Source organism: Pelophylax lessonae (assembly GCF_965119305.1).
Source record: "Pelophylax lessonae genome assembly, chromosome: 8".
NCBI lineage: Eukaryota > Metazoa > Chordata > Amphibia > Anura > Ranidae > Pelophylax > Pelophylax lessonae.
Window position 1 is genome coordinate 190,023,627 of NC_138775.1, and position 18,660 is coordinate 190,042,286.

The window sequence follows — 18,660 nt, forward strand, 5'->3', positions numbered from 1 at the left end:
CTGGAGAGGCAGAACTAAGAGCCAGTGACTGACAATCACTAGCTCTCTGCTTACTAAAGACCAAGAACTAAGCAATCAGTGATCTTTGATCGCTCAGTTCTCTGTCTTAGAGGCAGCAGGGGACAGATGCAGTATCAAACTAATGCTGCATCTCCCTAGGTGAGTATAAATGTTTGTTTTTTTTAATTTCCGTGCTTCTCTTTTAAAGGTATTTCTTAAAAATGTTAGAAGTAATAGAATTCTACATTAATACATGTCAGTATGTAAAGTCTAGTGATTTGGCTGCAGAAATAAAAAAACACATTCACAAATATTCGAGCCAAAGAAGGCCAAAAGGAAGGAGACAAATATGTACTAGAAAGTCGCACATTATCTGCTATGGCAGCTTGTTTTTAATACATCATTTATGGTGTTTCATTTCTTTTTAGATAATGGTTGGTGAAGGTGTCTTATACTGCTGTCTGTCCAAAAGAAAAAATGGAATGGGAGCAGAAGCAAATATCAATGCTGGAGGATGCAACTTCAACTCCTTTCTAAGAAGAGCTGTCAGGTTTATAGGTGTGATTGTCTTTTATGTAACTTAAGCATTCATTTGATTTTGGAAAATAGGTATAGATATCACAAGTTCTTTACATGTTTCATAATGCCCCATGTTGGATCCCTCAGACCTTTTTTAAAAAAAATGTAATAGTGTGTTTTTAGATCGTATTTGGAAGAAAAGAGATCCAGGAATTAATCTTTTTAACTTTATAGTTAAAAAGGGTGGTCCCCAACCCTTGGATATATGTTTTTGCTTCCCAATTGCAACATTTGGCTGATTGGGAAGAGGATAATGGTGCCTCTTTCTTCTACAAAAAAATCTCTTACTATTTTCCCCAACTTAAAACTAACAACTACGCTAAAGTGTAGTGTTGTGGTAAGAGTCAGGAATGCAGTCAAGCTTCTACAAACTATTGGGAATCTATCTAAATATACCCACTCTATTGCATAGGGATCTCTCCTGAAGATATTTAACAAGTGTAGTTGTAACACCTATTACCCACCCGATGGATTAGAATAGAACAATTGTTACATTTCTGTTGTAGCCCTATTGATTCTTTGTTGCTGTTTCAGATAACAAAGTATTATTATTTTTTTTTTTTTTTCTAAGGACAAATAAGGCTTTTCTTTGGTGATATTGTCTTGTATAAATTAGTTTATAAAATGTAAAACTAACAAACACATTTTTTTCTATTTTGATCAGTGTTAAAAAAAATAGTGTTACTGTATAAAAAGTGTTAATATTATTATATAATTTGTCCCATTTAAAACGACATTAAAATCACTTTTTAGGTACAAAGCACTGCTAAGTTTTTTTTAAATGAAACATAGGTTTCTTGTCCTTCAATGTTGTGCTTTTTTTAATGCAACACTGAAAAAAGTCCAAAAAAAAAAAAAAAAAGAAAAAAACTTTAAAACAGTAATGATTTAAAAGTAAAAATAAAAATGAAGCAGAAAAGTAACGTTTAGAGAAAAGGAAGAAGGACTTAGTTAGGGCTGAAACAAAGGAAATACTCAGAGATAATATGGAGTAAAATAACACATTATATTATAAAGAAAAATACATTTTTTTCTTGTTTTTTTTTTTTTATTGTCAGGTTGCTTTAGCTGACATCATATGCAGATTTAAGCTCTATGGTTTTATAGAAGAGATACAAAAGTAATGGTGTTACTTTGTATTTCTATATCTTGTGTCTGAGTGCCGGTTCACACTAATACGACTTGTCAGGCGACTTGGTCAGCCTGGCAAGTCGCGCACCGTTGCGGTCATTGAGTAGTACAGGACCGGTTCTAATAGGAGCGACACAAGTCGCTCCGACTTAGAAAAAGGGTCCTGTACTACTTCGAGGCGACCTGGAGGCGACTTGCATTGACATTCATTTTATGAAGTCCATGCAAGTTGCGCCGAAGTCGCGCTGCACGCAACTTCACAGGTCGCCCCCTAAGTCGGAGCGACCTAGTGTGAACCGGCACTTAGTCTGTTTCTAAACACTGTATCAAACAATTTGCTTTTTTAACAACAGCAGCATCTATAGCATTTACACAGCAACTTCTGGCTATCATTTTAACAGTTGGGAATTGCTGCAAGTGTGAGGTGTGGAACGGCAGTGGGGCAGAATGGAAGGCCGTATTACATAGGCCCTGGGTACTTTGATGGAGTTTGGGCATGTGTAGAATCCTCAGTGTCTTCAACTTGTTAAGCTTGGTGTGTTTCCCCAATGGCAGCAGGCCATGGTTGATATGGTATCCATGTTATACACAAATGGTGTCCTGAAATATTTGAACAAATGCAAACTAAGTTTGGGCCATGCCTTGCAAGCCCAGTATAATATATAATTGAAATTTCCCCAATCCCACTACTTGTTATTATAGACTGGGCAACTAACACCCATGACCTAATCTCACACCTATATACACATCTACAACATATTTGGATACGTTCCCTAAACAAAATAAACACAGATGAGATTGAGAATATTTTGTACCATTCCACATGAACAATGGAAAGACATTGTGAATGTGCTACCCAAATTGACCCTGTCACATTCAGGAAGATTGACTCCAGTGTTTATTCTATATAGAACAGGAGAGGTGGAGCAAATATTTTAAATCTTTTACGGAAATGTCAAAGTCTTTTTCGTTACTGGTACAAAGTAGTCTCAATGGTCTTTTTCCTAAGACTATCCCCTTTAAAGACATATTTGGGACATATATGGGGATTTTGACTTATCCACTTTTAACCAATACACCATAGATGCTGTTAGCAGAGCACTCTTCATTGTTCGCAAACTGATTTCTAAAAAAAATGATTTTCCTGTTCCCTCCCACAATAGAAGAATCATTTCAAAAAATGTGATACACTGATAACGGTGGCACATGGAAGTTTCAGAAACAAACAAAAGTTGGCTAGTTTTTAACACACATTCTTGGTGAATGTCCATTTTGAGCAAAGCTAAGTGGTGCGGGCAGGGCTTTTTTTCTTGGAGAATAGGTGCAGGAACTCCCCCCTTCTGAGTCACCCCTTGTCTCTACCCACTACCCACCTCTGAGCACTGTCCCTTGGTTCCACCCACTACCCATCTCTGAGCACTGTCCCTTGGTTCCACCCCCTACCCACCTCTGAGCACTGTCCCTTGGTTCCACCCCCTACCCACCTCTGAGCACGGTCCCTTGGTTCCACCCCCTACCCACCTCTGAGCACTGTCCCTTGGTTCCACCCCCTACCCACCTCTTAGCACTGTCCCTTGGTTCCACCCCCTACCCACCTCCCACACAAAACAAAATACCTCACCCAGCAACAAAAGGTCCACCCCAGCAACATTAGACCCCCTCCAGTACCAACAACGGCTCTCCCAGCAACCAGTCTAAATGGATAAGCCAAAAATAGACCTCAACCTCAACAGGAGATTCCTACCCACAACATAAGACCCCCCCCCCCCAGCAAAAATAGATCCACCAGCAGCAACAATAGACCCTCACACAATACCAGATCCCTACCAGTGACAATAGATCCCCAAGCAGCCAGCATCAAGAGACCCTCCAAGACACCCCACACCCCTTGCTATTACATATATTCAGTGCTGGAGGTGCCGGAACTGCGTTCCTGCTGAAAAAAAGCCCTGGGTGTGTGAAATCAAGACCCAGTACGTAACTCATTGAATTTTTGGATTGATTTATTGTTATATATAGTATGTTGTTTGTTTGGTTTGTTCTCTAACCTTGTTGAGGATGTCTTACACTATGAATTTGATTATAGGACACCTGTACATTCAACAAATAAACTGTTTTATGTCATGTTTTTGGACTCATCCCTTCTGGTACAATGTGCAGACTGTCTATATTTTTTTTTTTTTACTTGTATTTTATGTTTTTCCTTTCTGTCTTGCTCAATGCTATTATAGACTTTGGCTGCAAGCTGTGCTGGCGTTGACTAAGTGTATTGTCAATATGTCTTCAAATAACCTTTTATAGAAAAATTGGAGCTGCCATTTCTTACATTCTTCTTTAAAATTATAGTTGACTGGTTTTTATGCTGACCTAACCTCGTTTATACTTTCTTAGTTACTGACCCGAAATATGGAAGGGGGTTTGGGACTTTAAATGAAACACAAAAGGAAGAGGTTGGTACTTTGAGTGAGGCAAGTGGCATACAGCTGATAAAAAAAAATGTTGTACAATGGCATATTTATAAATTAATTCATGGATGACAAAGTTAGACGTGGCACATTACAGAATGAAACATTTTTAAACATGTTTCATTCTGTAATGTGCCATGTCTAACTTTCTACTCCATGAATCAATTAATAAATATGCCACTGTACAACATTGTTTTATCAGCTGTATGCCACTTGCCTCACTCAAAGTTCCAACCTCTTCCTTTTTTAGTTACTGACCCGGAACAAGTGTGTAGGTCAGGAAATGCAGGGTGAAGTCAGAACTTTTGATGTGCTTACTTATTCCTAGTCATTGACTCAAAGTATTAAAGTGCTTGTAAACCTCAGACATAAAATATGAACAAAGCATATCCCTGTATAGTATATTCCTGTCTCAATTAAGAGCACCAACTGTCATTTCTGTTTGCTGCTTTGTTCCTCTGCAATTCACATGAATCACTTCTGACATGTTTTCCTGACACCAAGAGATAAAGGGTGACAGGGGAGGGATTTGATTGACAGTCTCAGCTCTGTTCTTGTGTGCTATGTTTAGGGGGGGGGGGGTTTGTGCCCCTTCCCCAATAAGTTCTCAGAGCTCTGCAGAGTGTAATTTCAGCTCTCTGCCTCCTTTTTTCCAACAGCTTAGACAAGCTTTATAAATTCTGGATGTAGAGAGAAGTCAACTAAGAATGCATTTACATATGACAGCTGTAAGGATATTAGGTTATAAAAACGGTTTGCTATCAATTACATGAAAGTAGTAAACCACTAGCTACACATCACATGTGTAGCTTCTGCATGCATACATATGGTAGAATTTATGGAAAATTAAGCAAAGGTATCACTCAGTGGCAAACAGAAATTCCACTTATTTCATTGGGACAGAATGTGGAGCAGTGGCATCTTAAGAACATTAAAGGGCCTGGGCAATGCAGTGCACTGGGGCCCTGCCTACACAATCACCCACGAGAATAAAAATGCAAATTATCGATCAGGCGATATTTATCAGTATAGCAGTGCCAGGCTAATGACAGCTTCCAAGTTGGGCAGCTGGGTCTGGTGAACACACACACGGACGGGAGTCAAACTTGACTGTCCTGTGTGTGCCTGTTCCCGTGGAGGCAGACAGGCATTCCTGCAGTTGTGGGCTTCCCCTCCATGGCCCAAGTGGCCTGACGGTAGAGCAGGGCCGACAGGCACTTGCCATCTGCTAAGTTTGGCGGTGGGATGCACACGGTAATCGGGACTAATGCTTGGCTGGGGCTGGGTCACTAGGCAGGTGGGGCCCCCCCCAGGCAAGTGGGGCCCCCGGGCAACTGCCCAGCGTGCCCATTCGGTAAGATGGTCCTGATGTGGAGAGTTTAATAACATTGGACCAAACAGAATCTGGAGCAGTTGTGCATAGTAACTAATAAGCTGCTATTTTCAGCTTGTTTAGTTAAGTTTTGAACATAACACATAGAAGCTGATAGGTTGCCATGCACAGCTGCTCCAGATTCTGTCTGCACCAGTCTTAATGAATTCTCCTTAATGTTATTTTCTTTATCCTTTGTTGAGCTTCAGGGACTGAACATACCTGTCATTTGGATTGCACTTGCTCTTCTCTCTGAAACCCATCCAGATCACTACCTCACAGATCGTTTTCATAGAGCTAGCCTTGCCTCGGTTATGACTGTGTCCAGACAAAACATGACCTAACCTTTGTCTCTTCCTGAGATTAAGTTTATTCAATTCATTTTATCATTTGTTTTTATTCTAACTCATGACAATTTAGTAAGATGTTCAATGGCCTTGATTCATCAAGCTGCATTGCATTTAAAGAATATCTGAAGCTATTTTTATTTTTTTTTTTATTTTGGATAGAACCACTGTCATTTTTAAATCCGGGTCTTATTAATAAGATTCCAATGTACTTCCTGTACTGTAAACTCAACAGGAAGTAAGAAAATATGTTTCCAATGTGATGGATACCTCATCTTTGACAGCTGTCATACAAAACAAATGTCCCCATTTGAAGATTTACCCTACATTCCTGTTCTAGTGGCTACTCAAAATTATAGATTTACACTCACTTTTATTCATGATTGTGATTAGGACAATTAGAGACAGTAAATCTCCCTAATGGGGACACAGACAGTGGTTTTAACTGACATTGGTCGGTTCTATAAAAACTGGATGACAATTTGCCTGTGTGTATGGCAGCCTGTCCAACAGAAGCCAACTGTTTGGCTGGCTTCTGTCAGATAAGCATGCTGGAAAACCAGCACGTCCAGTTGGTTTGCTATCAATTACATGAAAGTAGTAAACCACTAGCTCACACTTACATCTCATGTGTAGCTTCTGCATGGGGGGGGGGGGGGTGTTTCCCTGTCAGAGCACAACAGCTTAGCGAGGGAGATCGCTGTACTAATGTCAGATCATTAGTACAGCGGCTTCTACCGTAATTGACAGGTTTTTTTTTTCATTCAACCCACTGTGTTTGAACGTAAAAAACTGTGTGTACCAGGCTTAAGTCACAACAAAATGTACTTGAGGGGTACTGAAGTGGCAATTTAGCAAATAATAAAGTATTCTACTGTATTTATTGATTATTTTAGCATACCTTAAGGAACTGCTAGCATAATACATATTGTATACTGTATGGTATTATAATATTTTGTATAGTTTTTACTGGTGTGCAGACAAGCTGTCCATCAAAGTGACTGTTACAAGATAGGTATAAGCTATTACACCCCACCAGAGCTTAAACAGTTGCAGCAACTATGGGCTTGCCTACAGATGTGCAGTAGGATATAAATAAAGGTATGTGAAATTAAAAAGAAATACATACACTAAATGCCATCAGTACATGATTTAACCACTTGCTGACTGCCTAACGACGATTTACGTCGGCAGTCAGCCCCTCACAGGCAAAGTGACATAGAGCCTACGTCGCTAGCCTGTGAGGGTCTAGGGAGCGAGCGTGCGCCGCCGGAGGCGCGCTCCCGCGTGGTCACGGACCCCCCCCCCCCGCGCGTGTGACCGGCGGACCCGATGCCCGCCGGTCACTCTGCGATCGCCACTGCAGAGGGAGAAAGTCAGGCAGCTAGTGTAAACAAGCCGCCTGTCATTCTCCCCTGTGTAGAAACTGTGATCACACGGTTCTACTATGTAGGACCGTTGATCACTGTTTCTACAGCTCAACCCACAGCCAATCACAGTTAGAATCACGCCCCCAGGGACACACACAGCCCCTCCCTCTCAAATAAAGTTAACCCCTTCACTACCAGTGTAATTTTGCAGAAACAGTGCATATGTATAGCACTGATTACTGCAGTAATGTCACTGGTAACCCCAAAAGTGTCAAAAATGTCAGTCAAGGGTCCGATCTGTCCGCCGCAATGTCGCAGTACCGCAAAAAAAATCACAGATCGCCGCCATTATGCGTTAAAAAAAACAACAAAAATGACAAAAATCTTTCCCTTTGTTAGTAAACGCGATAACTTTTGCGCAAACCAATCAAAATACGCTTTTTGCAATTTTTTTTACCAAACATAGGTAGCATAAAACAAATTGGCCGAAAATGTTAAAAAATTTTGATTTTTACATTTTTTTGGGGGGAATTTCATATAAAAAAATGTGAAAAATATTGCTATTTTTGCAAAATTGACGCTCTTTTTTTGTTTATAGCGTATGATCAAAAAATCGCACAGGTGATCAAATACCACCAAAAGAAAGCTCTGTTTGTGGGAAAAAAAGGACGTCAAATTCGTTTAGGTACAGCGTCGCACAACCGCGCAATTATCCGTTAAAGTCACGCAGTGCCGAATCGCAAAATACCCCCTGGTCAGGAAGGGGGTAAAATCTTCCGGGGCTTAAGTGGTTAATGTTGTAACATTTTCAAAACACAATTTTATTTTCATGATGGCTTTCATTTTTATCACATGCTTTGATCTTTAATTGATTTATTTTAGATTTACCACTCCTAACCTTCTTCCAAGCAATATTTTATTATTACAAATATTTTATTATTAAACAGCCAATTATTTAAAGGACACATTTAACTTTTAGGAATAATCGCCCCAGACCCCCCCCCCATAAACTGTCACCCATCCTCCTCATCTCCCCCACAGGTCCTTACCTCCTCCACTAGCTGCATCCTCCTGTACTGCCTAAAGCCCTGCTGGTAAAATCCAGTATAGGGCTCCCATGCCAGTGCACTAGAGTCCCAAAGACTTGATAAAGGCATATCTGTTCTGCAGGAGCAATGTCCATATTATTTACTAGCTGGGCTGTAGACATTGCAAAAGGTTCCAGCTATTAGAAAGGGGTAAGTAAGGACCTGTGGGTGTTGGGTGACACAGTTTAGTGTATTGAGGAGACGAGGGAGGTGGGCTGAATTTGTCTTATTTTTATACTTGTGGTAATAGGGAGACAGCGCTCAAATTATTAATAAAATATGTGAATCAATTCAATTACTTCAGGTGGTTAAATGATATTAAATAATTTAGGATAAGTGAGACAGAATTATTTGTAAGACATGCCTAAAAACACATTCAGGTGAACCAATAAGTTGCCCCTAAGGTGCTCTACTCATAAAGTGACTGTGCTTATGACAACAAATTATGATATATATGCAGTCCTTATAACTTTAAAGTTGCTGGTGCAAAAGTGCAGCAAACAGTTCTGGGTGATTGTTTCTAAAGTGCTTAGTGCTCAGTGGAGATTAATGTCCACATGCAAGATGAGGGAAGGGAATCCGTCACCGAGTGTTCAGCCCACTTACCAGACGACCCCTTGGGGTCTAGCGTGGGTAAATGGTCTCTTTATATGGTTCCTGGCGTTCCTTGGGCTGTTTCTACAGAAACTGTATCTTCCCGCTGGAATGTGTCACTTTTGCACCAGCACCTTTAAAGTTGTAAGGACTGCATATATATCATAATTTGTTGTCATAAGCACAGTCACTTTATGAGTAGAGCACTTTAGGGGCAACTTATTGGTTCATCTGATTGTGTTTTTAGGCATGTCTAACAAATAATTCTGTCTCACTTATCCTATATTATTTAATATCATTTATCCCCCTGGAGTGATTGAATTGATTCACATATTTTATTATATAATTTGAGTGCTGTCTCCCTATAACCACATTTTTCACAACCCACTGTTGTTTTTGACTAGCAGCTCATTTTTTTCCTTTTCACGTTTGTATATTTATTGTTTTTAATACCTAGGCGCGATCACGTGAGTATTTATTACTCATATATATATATATATATATATATATATATATATATATATATATATATATATATTTCCAGTTATTTTTACACTTGTCTTTAGTGTTGTATTTTCTTTCTTGTACAGTACATCTATATACATTCTTCTACATTTAGTCTTTCTTTTTCTACATCTTTGCAGAGGGTTTCTGTAATTTAGTTATATCATGAGTTTTCCTGAAATACTGTTTATAATGGTTGTGTTTAAAAAAAAAAACACACACATGGAACTGCATAGAGTAACATCATGCAGGCCAGACACATGATTGCCTCTGAAAGGTCATATAAAGAATAATGTCAAAGTTCATGCCCGGGTACTGCATACTTTGAAGAGATGACATTTCCCATGAAACACGTCATAGTAACTATGCGTTGCTTTTCACCTTTGACAAAGGCTGAAGTATTAATAATTTTTTTTATATATATTTAATATGATAGCTCATTAAGATGTGCAAATTACTGGCCATTGCAGTTGAAGTACTGAACATAAAAAAGGGAGAATAGCTAATTAGGGAGACAGAACTCTAGGCATATATAAAAGACACCCATTAATGCAGCTCTGTATTCTGTAATAAATCATTGAAGCGGTGCTAAAGTGTCCAAAAAAAAAAAAAAAAAAGCTTTCCCCCTGCAAGTTACCACACTTACCTTAAAATTAAGACCTCCAGTGGCACACTGTCACCGCTGGCAGGGCTTTTATCTTCATCCAGTCTTCCTTGGGGATTCCCAGGCTCAAGCCATTTCAATAGCCAAGAGGCGATGCCGTCCCTTCGCGCATGCCACCTATGAGTACAAGTGATCAAGCTGTGTTTACCCCCGCTTTAAGCACATCTCCAACACAACTAATGCAAACACCTGAATGGGCATCAGCCTTATGCAATCTATTGTATAGTAATTCACAAACCTTAAGAGGGACTGACAGCATAAGAACCCATCGGGTGTGCTGTATGTAAATGTATGACAAGGAGCATGGTGATAGACAGAGAGATCAATAAGCAGAGAGATTACCCCATCAATTTTCAGCTGCTCCTTCAGTGTTCAATCAACAGGTTGGGGTTTCAATAAAAAACAAAATGGTGCCATTATGCTGTTTGCTAGGGCTATCAAAATCTCAGGACTCAAGATAGAAATGCAATCATTCCTTTATGTAACAGTGTATTTCACCTGAGCATTTAGGCATTTCCCTTAGTTTCAGCCGTAAACGGGAATCTAGCTTATACCTTGTGGTTTTCAAACAACAAAAAATATGTTAACAATACTATAACAGATCAGCACCGCTCTAAGCCTGCAGTCTCGGTTTCCCAGGTTTACACTCTGTATTCAGGTGCTGGCATAGACAGGGCACATCTTGCTCTAAGATGTATTCACTGTATTCAACTCCGCTGCAATGTAAATGAAAGACACGTTTCACCCACATTGAGCTTATTCATAGAAATCTCTATAATTAACCCCAGTGTGGGTGAAACATGTCAGAGGGGAATGATAGATGGGCAGGGATTGGAGCTGAAGCATGTTTTTCACTTGTTTGTCACACTGGAGTGGAATACAGTTTAGGCCCCTTTCACACTTGTGCAACTTGCCCTGGGACTTGGGACTGAAAAATTACATGGCAAGTCTTACCCCACGATTTTCAATGAGTTCCATTCACATCTGTGTGACACAATGACTTCAAAGTAGTCCCTGCACTACTTTGGTCTGACTTTGATGCGTTTTTAGGTCCAGAGTCCTCAAGATTACACAGGAATTGCTTCAAGTCCAGTAAAAATTGTGGCAAAATCACAGGACTTTTAGGTCGCACAAGTGTGAAAGGGGCCTTACCGCGATATTTGTATGCTTATATTGTAACAAAAAATATGTTAACTAAATTACATTGTTTTTCCAAACACCTGTATGGGATGAATGTCCCCAGTCTGGCACCATGAGATGGCCTGAAGCCATAACATCATGTGCAGCCTGCCCAGAACATTGCCTGGGAAACCAACGGGGTTACTTTAGTGACAATAGAGTCATAATTGGGGTTTGATAGCAAAAAATTTTAACTTTATTCGTGGCTTAATTTAAAAAAAAAAATTTCAGCACTAAAATCATTTGACTCCCAGCATCATAGAGTCTCTCAAGGCAAACAAGGCATCAACAATTAAAGTGCATATAAGACAAACAACTACAAAAGACAGAATTTTATTTTTGTCCAGTCGCGAAAAATCAGTACTCATAGGGGTTGTCAAGTGATAAATATCGCTTAAAAGTTACAAACATGGAACAAAACCAATAGGCTAAAGCATGACAACCAATGTGTGTAAAGCCCCTACAGCTCAGTGATAACCCCCTACTGAGTGGATGAACAGTGGCCAGTGACTGTCAGAGACAGGAGGAATAAGAACTGAGATCTTGGAGCCCATAGATGACCCACCGGTGCGGTAAAGTACTACCAGCTACTATATATCCTTGCTTAGCCCCGAGAATAATTTACTTACTGCCTAAATGGGACATTTATGCAAACTCCTGGGGACTGACCTTGAGGAAGAATATAGCTGATTTTGTCAGTTTGAGAAGTTGCTTCCTTGCTCTCCAACACCTGTGCTGGGATGCCAAGTCTGCACTGCTGCTTTATCTTTATATTACAGCCTGCTGACAGCCTAACTGCTGCTCCTCCTCCATGCATAGACTTCCGCATGTCTTTTTTGGTTGATATCATCACCCTTCAGATAAACTATTACAGCCCACCTGATGGCCCCACTGAGCAAAAGTGTCCCCTTTGGGTTGTTTAAATAAACCTGTCGTAGCCCTTGATTCGATATTTGGACTATTCTACATGTTTGATCACAGTTTATAGTGCCAGCTTGGAAAGATGCCCTTTAATGTTCCCCCTAACACCTATGCTTGGCCCTTTACTTGTATAGCTGCTTTTTCTTCATACTGTTACTTGTTCGTAGAATAACTGTTGCTCCTCCATATACAAACTATTACCCTGCTGACATTGTGACACTTCAGTGAAAGTCTGGTCCATCCAATAAAATCTCTTTCAACCTTTGGCTAATCAGCTGGATTGTGCCACATGATGGGTCGTAAATTGTGATAAACTTTATTGTGGGACAGTAATACTCACCTTGGTTGAAGATCCATTTTTGCATTAGTGCATTAATGATTTGTAAGGGACAATATTCAGTAGAGGGTTGTCACTGAGCTCTAGTCCCCAGGAGCTTTACACACATCAGTTGTCACATTATAGCCTATTGGTTTTGTACCATATTTGTCATTTTTTGAGCAATAATTATTGCGTGACAATCCCTATGTGCATTGACATTTGGCATCCAGTCGAAAATAATATTCTGTGTTTTGTGTTTTGCGTTTGTTTGTCTTGTATGCACTTTAACAGCCCATTCAGACGTTGTAGGGCGACCTGTGAAGTGTGCACCGTGACTTTGGCGCAACTTGCACGGACTTCATATGATTCAAGTCAATGCAAGTCGCCTCCAGGTCGCCCCAAAGTAGTACAGGATCCTTTTTCTAAGTCGGAGCGACTTGTGTCGCTCCTATTAGAACGGGTCCTGTGCTAATCAATGGCGAGTGCCTAACAAGTCGCGCTAGTCTGAATGGACTCTAAGGCTCCATTCACACCTGAGCGTATCATTTTCAGGCATTTTTTGGGCGTTTTCCAGGCATTTTTGCAGGTGTTTGGAGGCAGGCATTAACATCTAACAAAAACGCTTGTAATCTGCCAAAAAAGAAGCTCATGTACTTTTTTGAGCTTCAGGCGTTTTGCTTCAGGTGACAAAATGCTCATATGTAAACAGGGGTCATTAAAATGAATGGAATTTTGCTTGTTGGGCATTTTAAGACTTTAGAGATGAGCGTTTCACCAGCTGGAAAATGCTCAGGTGTGAACAGGGCCTAACAGTTGGTGCCTTGTTTGACTTGAGTGACTCTGTGATGCTGGGAGTCAATTGATTTTAGTGCTGAAATAATTTTTTGATAATAAGCCATAAATAAAGTTTACATTTTTTGCTATCAAACCCAATTATTACTCTTTTGTTACTAAAGTAAAACCGTTGGTTTCCCAGGCAGTCTATTGCCAGGGTTTTGTAGTACACCATATGTTTGGTTATGGTGACAACACCCTAACAGTTGAGTGGTCTATGGGTGTTCATGAACTTTAAAAGTATGCTAGGGCCTGGTGTTTATTATTTTCAGTCCAGAACATTGAGTGATTTCTACTCTGTAAGAGATCAAATCAAAGCTACACGATCATTGGCTTCCAAGCACGTATTAAGCTGTCAGAAACCAGTTCCAGAATGAATTATTCAGCTCCATTATTGCCTGGCTTAAGCTACCCAAACATTAGCAAAATAATTATAAGGGGACAGAGAAGCAGGTTACTTGAAAAAGAAGCAGTAACATGAAAATCTAAATTACAGGGGGGGGGGGGGTTCTCATTTACTTATTAAGCATCATGGAGTTGTGGGGGATAATGAATAAATCTATAAATATTGTAGCCAAAAAAAAACCTTATACTGGCAGGTTTACCTGCTTTATCCTCGTAGGATTTGAGATTATTGTTATTTTGTGTTGGATTTTAGTAATTGGGTTACAACAAAACATTTTTTTAATGTTTTTTTTTTTAATAAAGTTACCTTTAAGAACAAATCTACAGAACCTATCTTGTTTGCAACCCAGGGACTGCCTGTATTTTTATCAGGTTCATGGGGCTGACAAAATGTACATGTTTTATTATTTTTTTTTTACAAGCTGTAGTAATTTAACTAAAATTCAGGCCTTGTTTTGCCACAAAGTTTGTTTTTATTTAAAAATCTGACTTCAAGTTTTTGTTCCAGTTCTAGAAGGTGCTAGTCCTTTACCTAAAATGTTACTAAACCCACAACAGTAAAATCAGTCTGTATATGCATTAAAACATGTTTGTCATACTGACTGTGGAACCTAAAATGTTAATCCTGTGCATTGTGTAAAAAGGCTGTTTAAACCTGTCTTTTCTGATCCTCCCCTTCTTCCAAAGTCCCCAATCCATCTACAGAACCGAGATTTGGGGGAACTCTGCACATGCTCAGTTTGGTGTGTATTTCTAGAGAGTTTTTTTTTGTTTTGTTTTTTTGAGAGTGCATTAGATCAGCACAGGACCAATCAGCACTGTTCGGATAGAGGGTCAGGGGTCCTGCAGCCTCATAGGTCAATGAAAACTCCTCCTACAAGCTTTAACCAGTGCTCTGCTGGACACTGATAGAAGTCACAAGACTGCTCTAACCTGTGATGAGAAAAGGTATTCAGCAGTTTTTATTTACTAAAACTATTGCATTTCCATTTTCTGTGAACTGTGGGAGAGCAGATAAAGTAAATGCAGGGTCCTGAGTTTAGTAACACTTTAACTCAAGCACCACTTGCATCAGCAGCTAAACTAGTCAAACATCTAAATACATACATGAAATACAAATGTGAGAGTTGTTGATCTTGCCAAAAGATTAGTATTTCTGTCCATCCAGTCCTGTGATATATACAGCCCTGCTACATGGCATAGTTGAATAGATGACAATTGGTGTCCCTTCAGCAACCCCAGCCTAATGATTGAATAATGAAAGAGCAGCAGTAGACAGTTGAGGTCACCCCTCTGCTCACTCACTTTTTCTACCATCTCTCCTGCTATCACTGTGCTTTTCCTCCAGATATTTATATGCAGCACACCCGACTAGATACCAGTCCCTGCCTCTAGTCACCCAGTCCAAGTGCTACCATATAGGGCAGTGATGGCGAACCTTGGCGACCCATATGTTTTCCCATGATGCTCAACTACACTGCAAAGTGCATGAGCATCATAGGAAAGGTTGTTCCAAAACATCAGGGGTACCAAGGTTCACCCTCACCGGTATAGGGAATTACAAAAAGCTGATACAATATATAACTGGTTGCATAAAAAAAGAAAATCTTTAAATCATTTTTGACAACAGATGTGTTTTAATTTGTGCCTGTTACTGTTTATCTGCCTGGAGTTCATATTTAAGGCATTCTAAGATAAAATACAACGCTGGGTATAAAATCTGTCATTCAATTTCAACCTTTAGCAAAAAACTGCTTAGTACTGTTTGAGAAAAAAAAAAAAAAAGTGTAAACCGTCTCTATCTGTCATAATAACTGATGAGGATTTCAGTGTAGGCACAACACCATTACTAACAGACTGTATATCCCTAATAGTCTTCCTTTTCAGGTCACAGTGCTGTAGAAGGAAGAACATGCTATTTAGTTCATTGCAGCATCATTTCCTAGAGGCATAAATAGACTAGAAGCAAAGTTTAAATTCAAACACAGCCTTCAGAGAAAAACAAACAAGACAGATGCTAAAGTTATAATGCACTATCCAGTGGGTAACATAATATTGTTTTATTGAAAATGCTGCATAATTAGTACAGAATCATAAGGATTCTGCAGGGATATTGATGCATCTAATACTATCTGCTTCCCAAAGCAACCAAAATATTGCCTCTGTAGTTTGATTCAGTAAATTTGGTTGGCATATCTAATTTGTGTTCAGTAGCGAGAAATACTATATACCGTAATTATAACTTTTAAAAATATAACATTATTTGCATCTGTTTTTATTTTTACTTAACTTGCATATATTGAAAGTGCCCACATCCCTTAAGTGTGAACAAGAAAAACAAGGATGTTCCCTCTGAATGGGATTTTAAGGGGCAATGGTGTAGAGCACGGAAGTATCAAGGGAGGTTGAATGTAAAACAAAATTATATAGTTTATTGCAGAATAAAAAAATCCAAACAAGCAAGAAATTTATACAATACAAATGTATGAAAATCCAGGCGGTTCAAATACATATAGTAAGTGACCAACTTTAATGTCCACTATCCACAGACAGGGACGGCGGGAGGCCCTGTCTGTGGATAGTGGACATGAATGTTGGTTACTTATGTATTTGAACCGCCTGGATTTTAATCCATTTGTATTGTATAATTTTCTTGCTTGTTTGGATTTTTGTATTCTGCAATAAACTATATAAATTTGTTTTACATAAAACCTCCCTTGGTACTTTCGAACTCTACACCATTGCCCCTTAAAATCCCATTCAGAGGGAACTTCCTTGTTTTTGTTATTTTTACTTAAAGTAGATCCAAACTCAATCAGTAAAGTCTCATATACCTTTTAACATTCTAAAGATATTCCAAAAGTAGATTTATTTTTTTTTAAAGTGCTTGTATTCCGGTTCCGGCGCTCATGAGAGAGGAGTGAGCCTCCGCAGCCCCGCTTCACCCGCCGCCGAATAGTTTAAAAATACGGGGACCGAGGCCGCCCGGAGCGCGCTTACCTCCGCATCCCTCCTCCCACACACCAGGGGCTCTGGATGGACAAATTTGTGGAGCGCCAGCGCCCGCCATCTTCGATCGGCACGGAGCGGCCCGACACAGCCAGTTTACCTCACGCTGTCTCCAACATGGCCGCGGCGGCTACCACACAGCGGGAGGGGGAGGCGAGTGACTCCCTCTCTCTCTCACAATCTGCTCCTCAACTCCCGGGTCTCCATATGCCTGCCCAGACTGCGGAAAACACCCAGGCTGACCCGCAGTACCTGAAGATGGCAGAGGCAGTGGCACAGATCTTGTCCCCCACGATTAAGGCAGCTATTGAGACGGCCATCTCACAGAGCCCGTCACAGCTGCAAAAGGAGCTGACCTCCCACAGGCATCAAATCCAGGAGGCTGAGCTGAGGATTGCATCCCTGGAGGAAGAGACCCTGCTCAATAGCAGGGATATTAACAACCAGGATAGAGCACTTCAGGCATTGCAGGATAAAATTGAGGACTTGGAGAACCGCTCCAGACGGAATAATCTCAGAATCATTGGGGTGCCTGAAGCGGTTCAGGGGGCAGAGCTTCTCACTCTCTGCACAGACACTATTCCCCGAGCCCTGGGTCTGCCATCCCCCTGCATTGTGGAGAGGGCACACCAGGTAGGGGCCCCGAATGAATCCAGGAAAAACCCGCGGCCCATCATCGCCCGTTACCTGAACTATGCGCACAAGAACACCATCTTACTGGCATTCAGGAAACAAAGACCCTTACAAATCAAAGGCTGTTCTATTCTACTCTTCGCAGATTACTCCGCCGAAGTGTCCAGACGACGCAAGGCGTTTGCTCAAGTTTGCTCCTCCCTTTTTCAACAGCAAATGCGTTTTACCTTAGCGTACCCCGCTATTCTTCACGTTACCACACCTGGGGGTGAACGCCTGTCTTTCCATACGCCGTCTGACGCGGAGCACTTTCTTTCTTCACTATCCACTCCGATGGAAGAATCCTCATCTCAATCCAGAAGAGAGTCTCTGGTTCGCAAGGCCCAATTGACACCCGATAAGGAACCACCCAAAAAGGGCAAATATGGCCACTCCGCCGTCCGCAGATCCCTCCTGTGAACTTTGACGGCCGAGTTCCCAGTGGTCAATTTTCTCAGATACTGACGTTCTGGTAGCCCTACCATTTCTGTACGACAAACAAGTTTACAGGCGTCTGGGTGGAATCCTTTGCCTATTTCGCTGTTTTACTTTTATTTTATTTTCTCTTTCCAGGTATCGCATTTATCCTTAGGCCTGGTGTTTTTGTCTTGTTATAGAGTTGGCTCATATACTTGTTATTTGCTTGCCTACAGTTTGTTGCTCATTCCTAGTCCTTAGAGGGATGTTAGTAGTTCTCCCCTGGGTTCATGTACTGAGCATACAGTGCATGGAATCTTCGCTCCTCGGAGAGTACTCATCCCCTACTGCCCGTCACCACAGGCATATGGGTGTGGGGCAACGCCTGCACACTTCCTCTCCCTGAGAAAAAAGCGAAGCCTCATGATTGGTTTCCCCTTTTCTGTAAGACCTGCATCACACCTTACCACTGACCTCCTCTGCCAGGGTTACGCCATGCCCCGGCACAGGCTCCTGTTCCTTATCTTTTCTTCTCCTGTCTTATTCCTACAACAATTGTCCTATCATGTCCCCCCTTCCATGAGTGTCCTTGCTGACGGTAATATCTTTGAGTTACAAAACCCTATCAACTCTCCTCCATGGCCACCCTGAAGGTTGTATCATGGAACGTGAAGGGCCTTCGCTCGCCAAATAAACGCATGATGATATTGCGCCATCTCAGGCGTTTGAGGGCGGATGTCGCTCTCCTCTAGGAGACTCAACTGGGGGAGGGAGACATGCGTTTCTTGCA

At 40.7% G+C, this 18,660-nt stretch overlaps 1 protein-coding gene across 1 annotated transcript in view; it reads left to right on the forward strand.

Moving 5' to 3' along the window:
- PLPPR4 (phospholipid phosphatase related 4) overlaps positions 1-18,660 on the forward strand; it is a 184,998-nt gene that overhangs the window by 112,147 nt on the left and 54,191 nt on the right. The window contains exon 3 of the mRNA XM_082265866.1: positions 429-558. Within this exon, the coding sequence (XP_082121992.1) occupies positions 429-558 (130 nt within the window). The remainder of the gene's footprint in view (positions 1-428; positions 559-18,660) is intronic.